General features: G+C 39.7%; 1 protein-coding gene and 1 long non-coding RNA gene across 8 annotated transcripts in view; one reads left to right on the plus strand and one right to left on the minus strand.

Moving 5' to 3' along the window:
* FBXO25 (F-box protein 25) overlaps positions 1–15,155 on the minus strand; it is a 33,930-nt gene extending 18,775 nt beyond the window's left edge. For 4 of the 7 annotated variants that reach the window (XM_054194970.1, XM_054194971.1, XM_054194968.1 and 1 more), the window contains exons 1-4: positions 15,031–15,155; positions 10,379–10,522; positions 2,550–2,659; positions 1,178–1,227 (exon numbers count right to left, since the gene is read on the minus strand). In XM_054194970.1, coding sequence (XP_054050945.1) covers positions 1,178–1,227; positions 2,550–2,659; positions 10,379–10,515 — 297 coding nt within the window. In that variant the 5' untranslated portion in view covers positions 10,516–10,522; positions 15,031–15,155. Of the gene's footprint in view, positions 1–1,177; positions 1,228–2,549; positions 2,660–10,378; positions 10,523–12,537; positions 12,737–13,105; positions 13,177–15,030 lie in introns of those variants that run through there. The other 3 variants (XM_054194973.1, XM_054194972.1, XM_054194967.1) reach the window with 2 other exon arrangements.
* A 143-nt stretch (positions 15,156–15,298) lies between these two features.
* LOC128907161 (uncharacterized) overlaps positions 15,299–18,527 on the plus strand; it is a 40,409-nt gene continuing 37,180 nt past the window's right edge. Inside the window, exon 1 of the long non-coding RNA XR_008465490.1 lies at positions 15,299–15,452. This is a non-coding gene — a long non-coding RNA (uncharacterized LOC128907161). The remainder of the gene's footprint in view (positions 15,453–18,527) is intronic.

The raw sequence follows: 18,527 nt of genomic DNA on the forward strand, positions 1-18,527 counted from the left end.
AGTCGGGGAGGAAATAATCACAACATACAGGTTATGAAGGACAGCAATGAGTGATTTTAGGCAATTTGTGTTTTGGCCTGATTGTAGTTTGAAAACTCAGCTTAAAAACCTTATCATTCTAAACACCGTAATGACTGGTGACAGTCCGTCACATCCCCTTTGTTCTCACCCTGAATTACCTTCTTACCCTAAATTTGAGATGGCACAAAGAGCACGCTTGAGACTTTTGCAGAGCAATGTAAATAACTACATCTATCACAGATAAAGATAAAACTAGGAAAGAGGGCTACGAATTTGGTGAAAGACTTTGTAATACCCTTCAGATGTAGAAGGGCAGCCTCCAGGTCACTGGCCTGCAACTGAAGTCTTCCAGTGTCTCCTCTATGTAAGCTCTCTCCACAACACCATGTTCTTCCCGAGTACAGAGCCCTTTACAGTCCCTCTCAGCTCTAAAACGCAAAGCCAACTTTTGCCTTCGTGGCTAGGGCTCACAACACTCACCGCCTTCCCTCTCTCCTGCCTGGAATTACTGTGGACAAAAGACATCCTTATGGTGTCCAAGTTCCACCCATTCCACATAATCACAGGAATCAACACAGGAATGAAACCTCAAGCTTCAAGGCAGTTTATTTCTACATACAATGGATGTATTTTAACTCTTGGCTTTCCAAGATCTTTCATGTTTCCTTTACAGTTGCATGATACAGTTTGGATCCCAAACTGAAAGCATCTGGACTTTGTGGAATACAAAGGTCCTCTTTGTAAAGTTTGAAACTGAAGTTTTACTTACATTCAAATTTACACCAAAGTTCCAAAATATCAGGTAGCTGCCAGCAGACACCTTCTTTGGAGACATTATTCTGGTTTTCCAAATATTTTCAATTTTATTTCAAAGACATACCATACAGAAAAGAGACAGATGGGCTTGGAGAAGTAGTGGAGAACTGTTATGTCCATCCTTGTAAGTTCCCACATCTCTGCCACAATGACCCATGTAAAAGTTACTTTGCTAGCCACTTTTGCCTCACCATGTATAGGTGTACTATGTTGCCAATGAAGAGAGCACTGAATATAATTGCTGAGACAACCCTGCACAAATGCCTTTTTTTTAATATACTATTTATCAATTAAGCAGCACAAAGATTGTAGGAATTGACCCACAGCATGCAAGACTTACTTCCCTGGTGCTTTCTTTATGAACATAAATCCACTTTTCACGATAAAAACCTAAAATAAAAATCAAAATACAAGCATTTTTAGGCTTCCACTTTAAGTAACGCTTTCTAGAAAGAAATGGAAAAAAACAGACCATCCTCAACAAAATGCTTCATAAGATAGGAGAGATGGTAGAACAGTTCTAATGAAGGAAGCTTATAAAGGCTGAAAAGGATGACTACAAATTTTCAGATGTTATGCACTTCAAAAAATAAAGGCAAAGTTAAATAATTTTATAAATCAAACGAGTTAGCACACCATTGGCAGACATAGCACAGCTTTTTGCAGCTGTGTAACCAACAGTCAATTCCTCCTACAAAACTTCTGATCTTTAACCCAACAGCCTCCTTAGCATTTAACACAGGGAAATACAGAAATGAGCAACCTTCTTGATCCTGAACAGGGCACCTCTGTAATCTATTTTCTTCTGTAACGGTGCTTGCTCTGCATCCACTTGGTTCAACCAGTTGCAGAATACTGCAGGGAAGTCAACTACACAATACTAGCGAAGGCAACTAGGCAGACCTTCAGCTTTCAGAGGTCTGGGATGTTGTCAAATGAAAGGATGCTCTTACATACAGCAACTTGAATCTTTTGAAATACTTTACACTCACACAAGCCTGGGGAAGCTCACAGCTTTCTGCAAGACCACCTCTGTTACAATTTTGTGAATGTACAAATAATGGAGATCGTTTCAAGATCAAAGCAATAGAAACACCAAAAAGTTGCTTATCAACTTACCTTTTTTTACCTACTCTACCAAATTCTCTACTTCAGGAAGTTAACTTGCTGTCATACACATATTTGCAGTTTAAAATACAGGTGATCTTTTAAAAGGAGATACAACAAGAATGGCTTTGACATTTTCAAAAAACTCAATATTGATCAAGTCTTTACCAAGAGCTATAGGTATTATGACAAAATATATTTTTTTAATGAACTGATTCTAGAGTTGTAACACTAATCATAATTTGAATTAAGCAAAAATAAAACAGCTGCTTTGGTAAGCAGAAGCTTCCATAAGCATCCAGAAAAACTGAATCTAAAACTAGTCAACAAAACAACACAGTGGTTAGTATCAGAAGGCATTTATTATTCAGGAATTACTATACTTAAATTAATTACCTTCGGCTCTTTGAAAAATCACATATCAGATGATCAATGCCACAGTACAATTAAGATGCATCACTTCTGACACCAGAATTTGTTGCCAATACAAGAGTAAACATAACTCAGAAGGCTACTCTATAGATAAATATAAATTAATGGCTACTATAAAATTTTGCTGAACCTACAAGAGTCTTCCAAAATAAACAAAAACAACCCAGTCTTACATTGTGAATCTGTGTTATTCCTAAAATGATCTTTTTTCCTTTTCTTGGCTGCAAACTCACAATCTTCAGTACTGTATATTTCTTCATCTTCATCATCACCAGTTAAAATGCTGAAATAAACACATCTAATTAGAACAGCAGTGACTAAATATTTAAGATACATCTTATAATTCTCTGCATTAAAGTCTGCCAGATGGAAAAAAAATATTTTAATGATATTCCTCTACATGATGCTCTATAGTAACACATATCTTAAGAGATAAGCTGTCTTGCTCTTTTCTTCCCAGTGGAGGTTGAATTTTTATGTATTTAATCACTTTGACACAAAGTATCTTCCTAACAGGTATCTTGTAAGTTATTACTGACATTTAGGAAGGACTACTGAGGAGACAGTACTAACAGGACAGTCAGCTGTCTGCAAAGCTCTAATGTATAAAAATTCATTATTTGAAATGGACCAAGCCTTGAAAAACTGTGCACACAGGAAAAAGTCAGTGCAGAATTACTGCACATCTTCAAATAGGCAGAAAGCCAACAAAGACAGACATCTCTCTTACTACTGTCAGCTTTGGGGCAAAGAGTCTTTCCTTTAATAAATGCCTGAATCACAACACTGTACATAATTTAGGTGTCACAATAACATTTTACTAGTGATTTGTACGGCATCAAGAACCATGTGGTCTACCCTCCTCTCTCCCAGAGAGAATCAGCTCTACCTATGTCACTTCTGACAGTTAACTATGTAACCTAACACTGAGAACTATACTGAATAATTATATATAGCATATACATAGATAGTGCAAGTATATATATGAAAATATATACAAAGAAATTATTTTAAAAGTTCTGTTGTATAAACCAACCTTTCTAAAATTAATATACATTTAAAAACTGCCTGTGCTACATGAAGTCCACAGTTTCATAAATTTTTACAGAATGGTTTGGGGTGGAAGAAGGGACCCTAAAGATCACCTAGTTCCAACTCCCCTGCCACAGGCAGGGACACCTCCCACTAGACCAGGCTGCTCAAAGCCCCATCCAGCCTGGCCTTGAACACTTCCAAGGATGGGGCATCCACAGCTTCCCTGGGCAACCTGTTCCAGCATCTCACCACCCGCAACAATAAAGAATTTCTTCCTGATATCTAACCTAAATCTACCCTCTTTCCATTTAAAACCATTACAAACCATTACCCCTCATCGTATCACTATACTCCCTCCCCATCTTTCCTGTAGACCCCCTTCAGGTACTGGAAGGCTGCTATAAGGTCTCCCTGGAGCCTTCTCTTCTCCAGGCTGAAGAACTCCAACTCTCTCAGCCTGTCTTCATAGGAGAGGTGCTCCAGCCCTCTGATCATCTTTGCAGCCCTCTGGTCCCACTCCAGAGGATTTTGCTTTCCATTTTTACATATTATTATAAGGAACAGCAATACGAATTAGAATAGGTGTTTATTTTTCTAGCAGAGAAGGAAGATACTTTATGTGAAGGCCACAGCCTTGCACAGATAAGCAGACTAACTAAGGATACATGGTAGTGAAGCTTAACTGTAGGACTGTTATTTTCCCGCTATTATTCTTTGGCAATAAAGTTGTATACAAAACTCTTACCATTCAGTACTATTTTTAAATCCAAATTTGCCAGGTGAATCTATCAATGTCAGTTTGAACTTTCATCAAACTGCACCAGCAACAGCTGAACACTGAAAAACCGAAGGACGCCAGTTTATTCAAACATAACCTGTACTGGGGCATTAAGTTGCAAAAATAAACTTTTATTCCTTTACTTTATTGCTACTAGTTTATACAGTTAATATTTTCAGGCTTGAACCATCTGTTAAGGAGGATGACTAAACACCACTGTAGAAAAGCTTTGGGTTTTTAATTGCTCTAATCAGCAAATGCTAGCTCAGCTTAAAGATTCACAAGTTGAGAAAACTCAGAAATAGAAAGTTGTTTTCGTCTTCGGCTTAAATCCTGAAAAAAGATAATGTACCTTTGCATTCGAATAGAGCTCTATCAAAGGGGAGGCCCTTAGTTCATGTCTTACCATTTTCAAAGCAGATAAAAGACTCAACTTCAATATTCTGTGCAACATTGCCAGATATGCTATCTGGTGAAATAGCAAAAGTTTGGAGAAAAGGAACTGGCAACTGTCAAAAGCAGAACATCAAATTGGCAAGTTACTTTGGAATGTTACATAACCAATCTATCCGGTTTTTTTTCTCCCCCAAAAGCTATCATGAAGGAAATCTCTTTTTAAGCTAAAATCATTAATTTAATTATGTTTTAGCATATTGAGTGCATCACCACAACACATGAGAAGTTATTGCAGAATTAGAAAAATTGATGCAGAATCAGAAACAGAGACCAAAGGTCCAGACCTGGATTTACCATCCTAACAACAGAGACAAGACTAGAGAGACATGGCCTGACGCTCTGCAATATAATTCAGGCAGAACAGAAACAACACCCATTCCCATTGACCCAGTGCAATGGGGAGAGGAGGGGAGGTGACATTCCTGGAGGCCAGCTTTAGAACAGGAAGGTTAATCTGGCAGGATTCCTTCTTTTGTTCCTGGAGAGGAAGTGTCCCTAGAAAGCAGTTTAGGCCAGTAACATACCTAAAGTGATTTAAAGCCCACCCCGCACCCCAGTAACATACACCTCCTCAAGCATCAGATAAACAATTAAGGCAGCTTAAGGACAGTCAATTAAGACAAGGAATTGTGAAGATGAAAAGGGCTATTTCAAACACCTTTGTCTGACATTCAAGTTTGCCTGTGACATTCCTGGAATTCTTCACTTTAATTTTAGAGAAAAGAAGAATTTGACTTTTTTTCTGAGGATCTTCTTGTATGAGGCTTTATCTCCTCATGTTCTGTCCCACTTCACAAGGAGAGTCTTTCCCTATTTACGTGTAACCATCACCATTCTTTTTGGCAAACTCTCTCTTACCAAGAATGAATGCAAAGGTTCCACAGACATCAGAAGAATGGGATAGAAATACAGGCACTTCCCCAGCGACTGTTAGCCTTCCTTCCAGAAATCCGGAAAGCTGCTTGGTAAGTAACAAAGCTGCTACACCATTTCCAAAGCAACCCCTGTCCCCCAAACACCAAGCTAAGATACAAGAAACCAAATCAAGTGCTGCACATGCCATATGGTGTAACAGAAGTCTTAATTTAATGTTTTTACCATAATACTGCATGTGACATCTGAGTGCACCTGGAAGGATTTAAATACATACATAATACTGCCAATTTACAGCTATTCTTACTTTCTTGTCTTGATGATGCACTTCATAAAAAATATTCTAAAGCTTCTAAAAGCAAAGTACCTCGTGTCCTTAGGACTACAATATTCTACGTAAAGCATGCAAGAATTTAATCTCTTTCAAAAAAGTAATTTCCTAGCTGTATTTAAATAACCTCTTGGGTATGACACTTAAAATGCTGGAAAACTTTACAGGGTTATCTGAACTCCAACTATTCTTCCTCAGCTCCTTGCATCTTTTCTCATGGAGGAAGGAATGCCCTCAAGTCATGCATTGAGCCACACTAAGTGTTTTGTAAAAGAGACTCAGAGCCATTTACAGCTTGAGCACGCATGAAAAATCTTGAGGTAAGAGCCCACACCAAATAACATTACAATATATTTGTCAAATGCCAAAATGATCTAAGACCCGATTCAAATCTAAGGACTTCTATGCAGTGCGGAAAACACTTTTGTGAACACCGTATCTCACTCACAGAATTAAGACAAGAGACACAGCAGACTCAAATTACTACCCTGCCAGGTCAAGTAGTTCATATGAGCCTAGCACACACGCAAGAGACTATCACCATCACAAAAGTCTTATTAGATTAGTCCAATTCTTTCTTTTACCTCAGAAGGAAAACATAAGGCAGCTTTACTCCTCAATTGCAGGCTACTGAGGGGTATTTCCATACAATTCTGTAAGGCAGTGCCATTCTCTCTCCACCATCCAGATTCAAGGACAGTGCCATGGCACTGGCTATACGTATCTGTGCTAGAATTTATAGGTAGAAATTGCAGGCAGTCATGGCCAGCATTCAGCCCGCAGGGCTTGAATGACCACTACCACAACCACATTTTCAGCTACTGTATATCTTGAATACAAGGCACTCTTTGCTTATATAATAATATCTATTATCCACATAAGAAAGAGCTACAGAACTGAGAGTCTCATTTTTTCCCATAAGTGGAAATAATTTAAAGTGCAACTGTTGAAACATTATTTCAAATCATTTAAATTGTTCCTGCACAAGTGATTATGTTTGTTCAAGGATGGCTATCATTAGGTTCACTATTTTTGACTAATTCATCAACTGGATTCACTAAGGCACTGGATGACTAATTGAATAAGGTAAAAAAAGTTCTATTTTAATAAAAACATGCTCTTCAATTTATGTAAGTAATTTACATGTCTTGAAGATTTATTTCTGAGTCTGTTTGTGAGTAGATCTTTTTCATTTATTAATTAAAAATACTTTCCCTTCAGAAAAGGCAAAGTTTGGCATTAACTATTCATAATTTCTCTCACAGAAGAGAATACAATAAACAGGGTTTCAGCCAACTGCATAGCTTGAATTTATTTCTTTTTAAATGAAAACTGCCATACCTGCTCCCCAAAATACAATACTCGAGTATTACCTTTATCTTAGATTACTACAGAATATTTTGCTGAAAAATATTATTTCATTTAATGAGTGAAAATAAATAAAACCCTGTTGGGACAGACAGACTAGTATACACCATCATCCCTATTCAAAGGGCAGTTTAAAAAGACAAATATGTACTTATGCGTTGCTTACTATACACTTCTTCCACAAGGAAGGAAGCATTTTGTGAAGCCTCACCCTTACCCAGTGCTGTATCATGTTAACAGATACCCTAAACCGAGCTGGCTATTCAACATACACAGGTAATAATTTCCAAATAGCTTAAGATTCTTTACTGTGAGGGTGGTGAGGCACTGGAACAGGTTGCCCAGGGAAGCTGTGGATGCCCCATCCCTGGAGGTGTTCAAGGCCAGGCTGGATGGGGCTTTGAGCAGCCTGGTCTAGTGGGAGGTGTCCCTGCCCATGGCAGGGGGGTTGGAACTAGATGATCTTTAAGGTCTCTTCCAACCCAAACCACTCTACGATTCTAAGATGGTACAGAGAACCAGCCAGCAAGACACAATACACTGCTGTACTTCAACACAAAACCCTGCACATGGGATAGAAGAACCCCATGCCCAGGTATATGCTGGGTACAGACTGGATGGGAAGCAGTTTTGCTGAAAAGGAGCCAGAGGTGTTGTGGATAACAGGCTGAACGCGGGTCAGCAGCATGCCCTTGTGTTATAAAAAGCCAACTGCACCCTGGTCTGAGTTAACAAAAGTGTATCCTGCAGACTTAAAGAAATAATCATTCCCCTTTATTTGGCATGAGAAACAGTAACTGGAGTACCGGTACTTCGTCTAGTTTGGGGCTACCCAATACAATAAAAACATTGGCATACTGGAACAAGTCCAGTGGGGAGTTACCAAGGTTGATTAGGTACTAGAGCATATGATGCATGAGGGTAAGAGAACTGAGCTTATTCAGCGTTAAGAGGTGACTGTGGAAGGAAATCTGATTACTGTTGATATGTAATATGAAGGTACAAAGTAGATAGAGCTAGACTGTAAGGTTAGAGAAGGTGGGCAGTAATAAGTCAAGTAGTAATGGACACAATCTGTGATAAGAGAAATTCTTATTAGATGGGGGGTAGGGAAGACAGACACACCAAAAAAAAATATCACAGTAAGGGTAATGAAACTTGGAACAGGAGCCCAGAGAGGAATCGCTATTCTTGGAAATGCACAAAGCTCAACTAGGCAAGGTCCTATACAATCTGACAATAGATGGCCCTGCTTTGAGCATGCATTTGGACTAGATGACCCTCAGAGGTACATTCCACAGTAAATTATTCTATAATATTGTGCAAATAGACATTAATTGCTGTGTAGCAAAGGTTAAGTCATAGATCCAAAGTTCAAATTTTAGTGAAATTATTCCCACATAGTGCTGCTTTGCTAAGAAGTACTAACTTGAATTCTGCAGTCTAAGTTTGGACAATATACATTTAACTAAATAGACAGGAGCATTATTAAAAATAAAAGTAGGGCTACAGAAATGTGGTTTGGCTTCGCTAAGCAGATGTGTGAGATGAAGATGAGGAACTGGGGAATCACTACAGATGAGGGCAGCTGCTGCAGACTAGGTTGGTTCCCAAGTTTGAGATTCTGACAAAGTGGCAAACTAGCTTAAGAAGCCCAAATCATGAAACACCTCAGATTTAATGAAAACTTTTTTCCCTCCAGAGCATTTCATGCCCAGTCCCTTCAAATTAATGTACCTATTTTAGTCCTGAACTTTAATATTCATATCTTTCCAAAACTGTTGATTTAAATCTGTTTCTAGCAAGACTACTCCAGAGGAGTTCAATACTAAATTCTCTCAAGACTAAGGAAAAAAAAAATCTAGCATTTTTGCTTGAAGAAGCAATAAAAATACTTCACCTTGCTCTCTGGAGAAAAGACAAATATATCTCAACATATAATTAGGATCAGAAGAACAAAAGTTGTAATGATAGTCACAAAAACAATGATCATTTGTGTCACACGACAAAATATTAATTAAAGCAAGCTACAAAATATAATTTAGTATCTGTGCAAATAGCTATCAAAATTAAATGAGATTTACTTTCATTTGCCAACTGTATTATTGAACATACATGAAAGCGGGAAGAAAAGATTTTTTTTCCAAAGGTATTTAAGACAAGTTATACATTGGAGGCTTACTGAACACTCTTCCAGACAAGCATAGCTTTTTATATCCACATTGGTCAGACTGTGTGGAAAAATAAGTCCAAATAATATCAGTGACAGATGAACACAGAAAGAAAAAAGGCATGAAGAAAACAGTAGGTCAAGATAAACTTAATTCTTCACTACTTGATAACTCTCTTGAGGTTTATTTTACATATTCAGAAAACACAGGTATATGAGTACAGCAAGTGCTAGCTTGCCAGTAAATTTCCTCTAAATCAGATCAGTTACTGTATCATTTACCAGAATAACAAAACACTGAATGTTCCCTTTTCTCATTATGAGCACATTATGCTGGAATTTATGACCAAGAACGATATCCCTGAGAATTACTTCTTCCTGGAGAAATCAAGTAAAAATTTGTTTGGACAAAGCTATTTATATCACACCAGTCTGTGGGCATCTGCCCCAAGTATTACTTTATTTAACTAATATCTTTCTCACCTGTTCTAGAGCAGCACATACAGTCATATATTGTGTTAGGGAACTACCATGAAACTACCATTAATTGTGTATTTGGAGCAAAGGCATTATATGACTGTCATAAGCAGTTCAAACCCAACATCCCATCACCAGAAAGTCTTCATTCACTTCCAGATAGCATTTCAATATGCCTCTTGCACTTGCAATTTATAAACATCACTTTTATCTTTAAATAGTACTTAAAAAAATAAACAAAAAATGTTACTTTTTTATTTTTAGAGACATACAACATAAAATGGGATCTGTCTACCTAAAATAAGCAACTTGTGAAGAAGTGACAAAAAACAGAGTCCCCATAGGGGTCTCCTGTCTAACTAAACAAAACACACAGTTGCATTTGTATACTTCTAGCATATGCAGATGATATCATCTACCACAAACACTTGCAGTCTGAATGGAAATTAAGTCACTCTGTCTTCTCACCTGTTATTAACTCATGCAGAATCACTTTTAAAAAAAAAAAACTTACACAGTGTGACTGATATCATTCAGCTGATTACTCCCATCCTCTAGTGCAGGACTGAAGGGTTCACATCGTTTCCATCCATCTTCTGTTTTAACCCATCTCCATCCAGGGGATCTCCAGTCTTGTCCCAGAAATGGCATGGTTTCTCTACAAGCAGTAAGAAGATCATTTGTGTATTATTTAATTATTAAGAAAAGTTGCAAAACTTCTTGTCATTATTTCACTTTTCCCTTTAACCTTAAAAAACCATAATGATTCCCTTGAAGAAAGAAAGTTCTCTGTAGAGCATCCTGAAATAGATTCAGTGGTTTAAGTACATTTTTGATTCAATAACCTCACTCTTCTTGTCTTTCAGCATTTATTAGATCAAGGTAGGTTTCCTATTTTTTTAGGGAACAAGGAAAAGAATCATGGTCATCCAGGAAAGGGATGATACCAAAGGAGCAAAACTGTATCCTGTGTAATCTGCTCTGCCATGATCAAACAGATTACTGACTTAAAGACATGACTAATAAAAGGTTGTTAAAGAGTTCGACAGGCCACAAAAATCAATGTTGTTCCTTTTATTTTTCCTAAGGCTTATAAATACTGAGTTTGTGCTACACTGTATAGCAATGTTTCAGTAAAGGAATTTTGATTTTCCCAAATATTTTTTCAGTTGTCGTTGAGGGTCACCTCTGACAGTAGGCTATTAACTGGATACCACGACAAACAGAGACTGCAACATAAAGTCAGTTGTGAAATGTCTCTTGAAATTCCTACAAGTATCTATTTGCAAGTCACCACAGGTATATCATTCAAACAGTGTTCTGCTACTCTTTTTCAAAAGGAAGCTTCACTTCTGACACATTAAGTAAGAATTTGAACAGAACAGTTTTCTGAACTTTGAAGATTCTGACCTTGCTAGCTTTTGCCCTCTTTTTCCCACTCATCATGTATATGTGTTGCTCTTTATTTGAACTAGAGATTTCACATGCAAGCTACACAGGGAAGATAGCATTATCATATTTGAAACACACATTAATATATAACACCAACAACCTTTTTCCTAACAAGTATGCATTTTCTAATATTTTTCAACTTGAAAAAATATTAAGCCACGTAAGCGCAAATGGATAAATAACTTCATAGTGATCTTTGACTCTTGACCAGCATCTGCCCAACATACTAGTTAGAATAGGAGAAGGCGCAAGCAGATAAAAATATGAGTGAGCCAGTACATTTTTTTTTAATTAAAAAACCACACACCACACAAAACTCAGTGTATTGTCTAGCTTCAGCATTGACTAAAGTCTCCTTCCTACTCATAACAGCCTTCCTCTGCATCTAACAGGAATCTTTTCCAAAATATACCACATCCTTTCCTCCAGCCACCACAAACTCTGTTGATGCCTATCTGCTTTTCCAATCTTTTCAGTGCTTCCTAGGATTAATATGAACCATAGCATATTCTCTCCCCCCACCCCCAATTTGTTCAGAACTCCTCTCATTTTGACTGAAATTGAGGCTTCTTGGCTTTATGATACAACTGTTTAAATAGTTGGTGGTCATGAGTACATTTCAGAGTAACATAGGTTAAAGTATTTTTACTCCTGCTAAGATAAGCAGAGTTTACCTGAAAATCTGTTAAATCATTGAAAGACACTCAGAAAACAGCAGACAGCAAGTCAAAAACATCATCTTAGACAAATATAAAACAAAAGTTTTTGAACCACGTCTAGAGATACAGAGCTCACAATCAGCAGCTCTGATATAAAAATAAAACACTATTGTAGGTGCCTGTCATTACTCAAAAATTAAAATTCAGAGAGAATTCAGAACCACAGAGATCATTACAGGCTGAATGGGATAGCTTGAAAAAAAGATTTTAAATACTTCAAGAATACTTACATTGATGAAGAATTCTTGGGAAAAGGAAGTGAAAAAAAACAAGATCACATACTTGCAGCAAGGTGGGAACATGTATGGTTAGCAGTTAACAGAATAAGTTACAAAAAATATGAGGATGAAGAAATAAAAAACTTCCTGAAAACAATACAAGAAAACATGGGAGTATTTTGTTCAAGTAGATGGAAGTAGATGAAGTCCAAGGCTAATCATAATTTACAGAATAGGATGCTTTGCATACTTTATAAGTTCTTAAACATTGGAAAAAAACCAACCTTGTGGTTTCAAGGTATCAGGCCACCAGTTTAAGTGCCATGTATAATCTCCTCCTCAGAGGCTGCACTGGTGTTTAAAACGACACGCTTCAACAGCTACATGCTCCAAACCAGACTACTTTGCAGATTGCTACACCTTGAGAGGTGAGGGTCTTTCATTGCAAGGTTTCAACACAGAATAAATTTTCTGTCATCCGTCCTCAAAAAAAATTACATTAAGTGTTTTCAAAATAATAACAGTAACAGGAAGCGCACACACACTCCCACCAAAGACTACTAATATCTGCTCCAGAAATCCTGGAAAACCATACTTAAGACAGAAAGCTCTTAGAGACATGAGTCACTGCTGTATATGCATGATATATTTAGCAAATTATCTTTCTAAGAGGAAAGAAAATAAAAAGCTATTAGGAAAAAACCCACAGATGACTAACTTCTTTAAAATTACTTAAACATTTGTGGAAGATTACAAGAAGTCAGTAATTTTGTGAGGTTGGTACATGTTGACCTAATTTTTTTTCCACAGAAACAGATATTCTTAGTCCAAGACATAGTTTCGCTATTGTACCAGCTAAGAGTGCATCCATCAGTAGCAATTCCACAAAATGACCAGTGCTCATCCTCAAAAGTCAGAGTCACGGAGTCAGAAATGTAAAAGCATTCTTTTTAGCAACAGCACATATGCAACTAGGAAAAAAAAAAAAAAACATTGCTTCTCAGTTCCTGTAGGATTGAAGTGTAGATTTGATTGTTGTTCAGAAGTAAGTGACCAAATTTTAAGAAGCTGCAGTGTATCATAAACATCTCTCCTATGCATCTCTTTCATAAGAGAAGTGATCATAGAGTAGCACTGACTGCCCAGACAGGTAAGAAAATTCATGCTTTTCCTCTGCCTCCACTCAGACTTTGCTTCCGAGTACAGCACTGCACTAAAGCATCCCTATGGCTTCCAGACCAGAGCTTGCTTTCAAGAGCTCCAGCATACTCTATGTAGTATACCTTCAGTAATAGCAAGCAGCTGTTCACTTGTTAAAACTTTCACCACAAGAGATAAGCTCCCTAGACTTGGATTTTGTGGAAGAAAACAGTGGGACAGGGTTCTTTAAAGCAAAAAAGGACTGGGAAAGGAATGTGGTCATTAGCTAACAACAGGGTTTAAGGCAAGACATTGATTGCATTTAACTTCTTCCTAAAAACAAACAAGAACAAAAGATCTTCACTTTGCAACATATACCTTGTCTGGAGAAGAGGAGGGAAAAAAGGACTGAGGAAGCAAGAACCACCAGAAAAAAAACACAGAAGAGTGGTTGTGTATGCCAGATTAGTATAGTTTGAGATTACAGCAACTGCTCCAGCCATCCTTGCACTTGGTAAGGGAGTCCTGCTTTCTCTGAGGTTGAAAACTCACCACATGAGCAAAAATCACTACAAAGCCTTCAGAATTGCAGCAAGTCACCCTATTACTCTGCCACTGTACTGGAGATGTCTTCTCTATATATATTCATATACTTAAGAACATGTCACGACGACCCAAACCATTCTTATTATTCAGTAGCAAGACTGTTGCCAACATGATGGAAACAGGCAAGGTTCTCCTGTTTCCTAAGAGTCCAACAGCACACCCATCTCTTCTTTAGTGTGCTAACAAAATCTCTTCATCAGCTCAACTTTCAATAGGAACTGCTCTTTAAGCTGTCACTACTGGCAGACAACTTCTAGACTACCTTCTTCTAGGAGCTAGCCCAGTCAACCTCTGTGACTCGGAGGTCTGAGTCTGCTTACAGACTTCATCCGGCCACGTGTTTTTTCATATTAAATGACTGTCTCAAATCAATTCTCAAACTTCTGCAAGACCACGATTCACCACTTCCTCAGCTTTTCTCTTGTCCACCCTCATTCTGATTGTTATTTCCCCATACAACAATTTTAGTGCATCCAGGTCATATAATTCTCAGTTCCCAAGAGGTACAAAAGCTCCTCCTCTCCAACTGAGCTGCCTACCCTAGGCTTCTTCCCTCTGGCCTGTTGCTGTCACAGCCCTTGCTTCTCCCAATTCCCCCATCCTCATGCCACCTATTGACATCCCAACACCCCACTCCTCCAGGGAGGCTCCAGACACCTCTCCCCCAGCCCCCTCCATGCCACCTCTCATTCCTAACCCCAGACCCATCTGCCCATCCCCACCGTAACACCTTATCCCAAACTACGCCAGCGCCACACAGCCCTAAAACAGCCCCAAGCCCCTCAAGTCATGCCTGCCCGTTCTCTCCACACTCGGCCCCAAGCCCCCGGGGGCCTCATATACACAATCCCAATACCCCTCCCCACCTCATTTGTACACTCGGCCTCTCACAACTGGGCCCTCATCGCCGCCCTCCTCCCCCACCGCCCGGGGTTTCCCCCTCCCTTTCCACCTCACCGGCAGGAGTCCCGCGCACCCTCACAGCCCAGGGACTCGTCCCCCACCTCACAGCCCAGGGTTTCCCCCCTCACCTGACGGCAGCGCCCGACCCGCCCGGCAGCCCCCGCCGCGCTGGGCCCGGGCCGCGGGGCTGTTGGCGGAAGTAACACCGAGCTGCGGCTCCCCACGCCCCTCCGCCTCGCTCATTGGCCGCCGCCCTTGTTGCTACCCGGCGGCGCCCTTCTCCATTGGCGGAAGGGGGGCAGTGGCGTCAGCGCTCAGGGGCGGGCCGGGCGGGTCACGTGAGGGGGGACCGAGGCGCACGTGTCAATGTTTTGGTCGGCGGGGGGCGGGGCGTGTGAGAAGCGGCCGGCGGTGAGGCGGTGCGTCCCTCCGCGCCTCCGTGGCGGTGAGGCGATTGGTCCCTCCGCGCTGCCGCGGGCCTGGCGCTGACAGGATTTACTTACCGCAAGGGCCGAAATCTGTGTGCCCTGGGCCGAGTGTTTTAGCCACGGTAGGAGCCGCAGGGAAGAGCAGATTGTGCTGGCTGTGCATCCTGTGCTTTGGTGCTTAAACCCATTGGCTGGTTTCAGTTGGGTTTGAAGCCAAAGTGTCTGTCTCGGGGCTAATCGAGTTCCTGTGGGTTGTATGAAGACAGGCTCAGAGAGTTGGGGTTGTTCAACCTCCGGGGAGACCTTATTGTGGCCTTTCAGTACTCAAAGGGGGCCTACAGGAAAGATGGGAACAGACTTTTTAGCAGGGCCTGTTGTGATCGGGCAAGGGGTAATGGCTTTAAACTAAAAGAGATTCAAACTAGATAGAAGGAAGAAACATTTTACAATGAGGGTGGTGAAACACTGGCACAGGTTGCCCAGAGAGGTGGTAGGCGCCCTGTCACTGGAAACATTCCAGGTCAGGCTGGACGGGGCTCTGAGCAACCTGATCTAGTTGAAGATGTCCCTGCTCGTTGCAGGGGGTATGGACTCGATGACCTTTAAAAGTCTCTTCCAGCTCAAACCATTCTATGAATTTGGGGCTGCCTTGGGGAGAGCAGGAGGGATTCAGGTGCCTGGGAGCAGCTGTTAAGTGTGGGTCAGTCAATACCTTGGCTAGCTGTAGTCCCTGTGTATATTGTCCCTGGGCAGGGCATGTGTTCTTTTGGTGGCTTAGAGGTGTTACATGAGGGATGGAGCTACACTAGGCTTATTTTTGTAAAGGAATAATTTGTCTCTAGGTTCCTTCTATATTTTCTCTCCACCTCTTGAGATATCCTGTGGCGTGTGGACATAAAACGAATACACAGTTGCCTCACAGCTCAGGTGGGGTTGATCTTTTAGGGCAGGTGGGATTTCACTAGTAGACCATCATGCGCAAAACATCTAGTCCAAAAGTGATGCAGTTCAGAAAGCATGATGTATTACTCTTGTGTTTCTCTGAGGACTGGGCAGCACTAAAACACTGAAAGGGAGTAAGCTGGAGCTTACTTCTTGAAGAAGCGCAGCCTTGTTAGAAGAAGTCACTTTAGAGCAGTTTGTGAAGGACTGTATCCTGTGAGAGGGACTCCATGCTGGAGCAGGGGAACAGCGTGAGGAGGAAGGAGTGGTAGAGACAGCATGTTAGGAACTTATCCCAACTCCTGTTCCCTGTCCCCTTGCCTCACTCGTGGAGGGGAAGAGGTGGCAGAAGACTAGGGAACGAAAGTGTGGAGTTGAGTCTGGGAAGAAGAGGGGGTTGGGAGGTGGTGTTTTTAATTTTGTTTTTGTTTCTCACTATCCTATTTTAATAGTCCACTATTTTTAATCAACAAGAAATTAAGTTAATCTTCCCCAGGTTGAGTCTGTTTTACCTGCGATGGTAATTGGTGAGCGATTTCCCTGTCGTTATCTGGACCCACGAGCTTTTTTTCTTCTTAATTTTCTCCCCTTGTCATGCTGAGGAGGGGGAGTGAGAGTTAGTTGGAGAGAGTCGGTGGGCACCTAACAACCAGCAAAGGTCAACCCACCACACACCCATAATTATGAAGCCCATCTGGTGGATGGTATCCTGAGTGGATACCTCACACCTTAGGAAGGATGCAATATGGAAGGAGAAGAAGTGATGTGTTTCTTGCACCTTTTTTTCTCTAGAAAGGCAAGGCTCTAGAAGAGCAAGGACAACTGCGCTTTCCCAGCTTGGGCAGTCATATTTTTTGACTTGTGCTGCAAATTTAATAAAGTCATTAATAGCTGAGGTGCATAAGTAATTGGGTTTTCCGTGACAACTCTCCTGAATATTCACTGCTACTCATATCCAGCTATTACAGTATTTTACCTGCTGGCTTCAGCATATTTATATTAATTATACATTAGAGGGAGCTGCAACAATGTGATTCTTTAAATTATTTTTTTTAGTACAGAACCACTTGATATGAGACTTTGTGTATACGTGGTTTAATTACAAATGTATAAAAATCTTCTACTAATTCAACAAGCAGATGTAAAGTGATTATTGCCCATAGTTAGTGTTGAGCCATCATCTCTATTGCAAGTGTAATTTTAGCTCTGTGCTCCCTAACAGATGCCTTTTTACTAATTACTATTTATGATTTCTGTCCATCTGCCTTTTTTTTTTTAACTAAAGCTGATAAATTTTAAAAAACCCCAAATTTAGAGGTAGTTCGTATGGGAAGAATAGTTGTTGTCTTGAGAGTCCAAGTTCCTACTTATGAAAAATTCATCTATGGGATTCAGGTTCTAAGACTCAGAAATTTATTTTAAAATATTTTTATGTGTAATGCATTTCTATGTTAAAAGTGTACAAAAGAAAATATGTTTTTCATTTTTGGGGGATTTGAAACATAAAAATAGCATAATGGAATGTGGAAACTTTTAAGGCAGTTTTAATCAACATTGAGCAACTCACACAATTCTTGAGAATTTTAATAATATTTGACACTATTCTGTTTCAGACATTCTTTGTAAAGTTCCATGTGAATTTTTCTATTCTGTTGTCACAGGCTTCATCTGGACCTTCTCTTTTATGTTTTATTTAATACTGAAACAGTTTAAACCTTCACAGTGGAAATTGAACAAACTAGTCTGCAGTGTGACTGTTACTGGTTTCGATTATTTCAGAGGATATAAAGTGAAGATTGCACTAAACGCAGATCATCTGTTTGCAAATGGGATGGTTACCCTTCTTGATAGTAGGTCGATGTAAATAGTACAGATGAGACACTGTAGATAACATGAAATTAGGAGAGCTAAATAAAATGGCAAATTCAATCTTTCCCATTTCTTTCCTATAAAATTACTTAAATTATGATTTCTGTTTAATAAGCCATAGCAGAGGTGAATTCTCTAAATGAGCTTGCGCTGATGGAAAGCCAAGCTGTTTTGCTTTTATTTTCCTTGTAATAGCTGAGACACGTGATTAAAAACAAAATAAATGGTGTTACTTAGGGTGGCCCTATACCCATGAGGGATAACCTCATGGAGAAGGTGAAACAATTTTTCATCAATATTCTTATTTACTGAACTACCTGGTTTGGAAATACGCATCACTTTTTAGGATTCCCTTTCAATTTTTCTTAGAAACCATCTGAAAATGA

Source organism: Rissa tridactyla, chromosome 3 (assembly GCF_028500815.1).
Source record: "Rissa tridactyla isolate bRisTri1 chromosome 3, bRisTri1.patW.cur.20221130, whole genome shotgun sequence".
Taxonomy (NCBI): domain Eukaryota; kingdom Metazoa; phylum Chordata; class Aves; order Charadriiformes; family Laridae; genus Rissa; species Rissa tridactyla.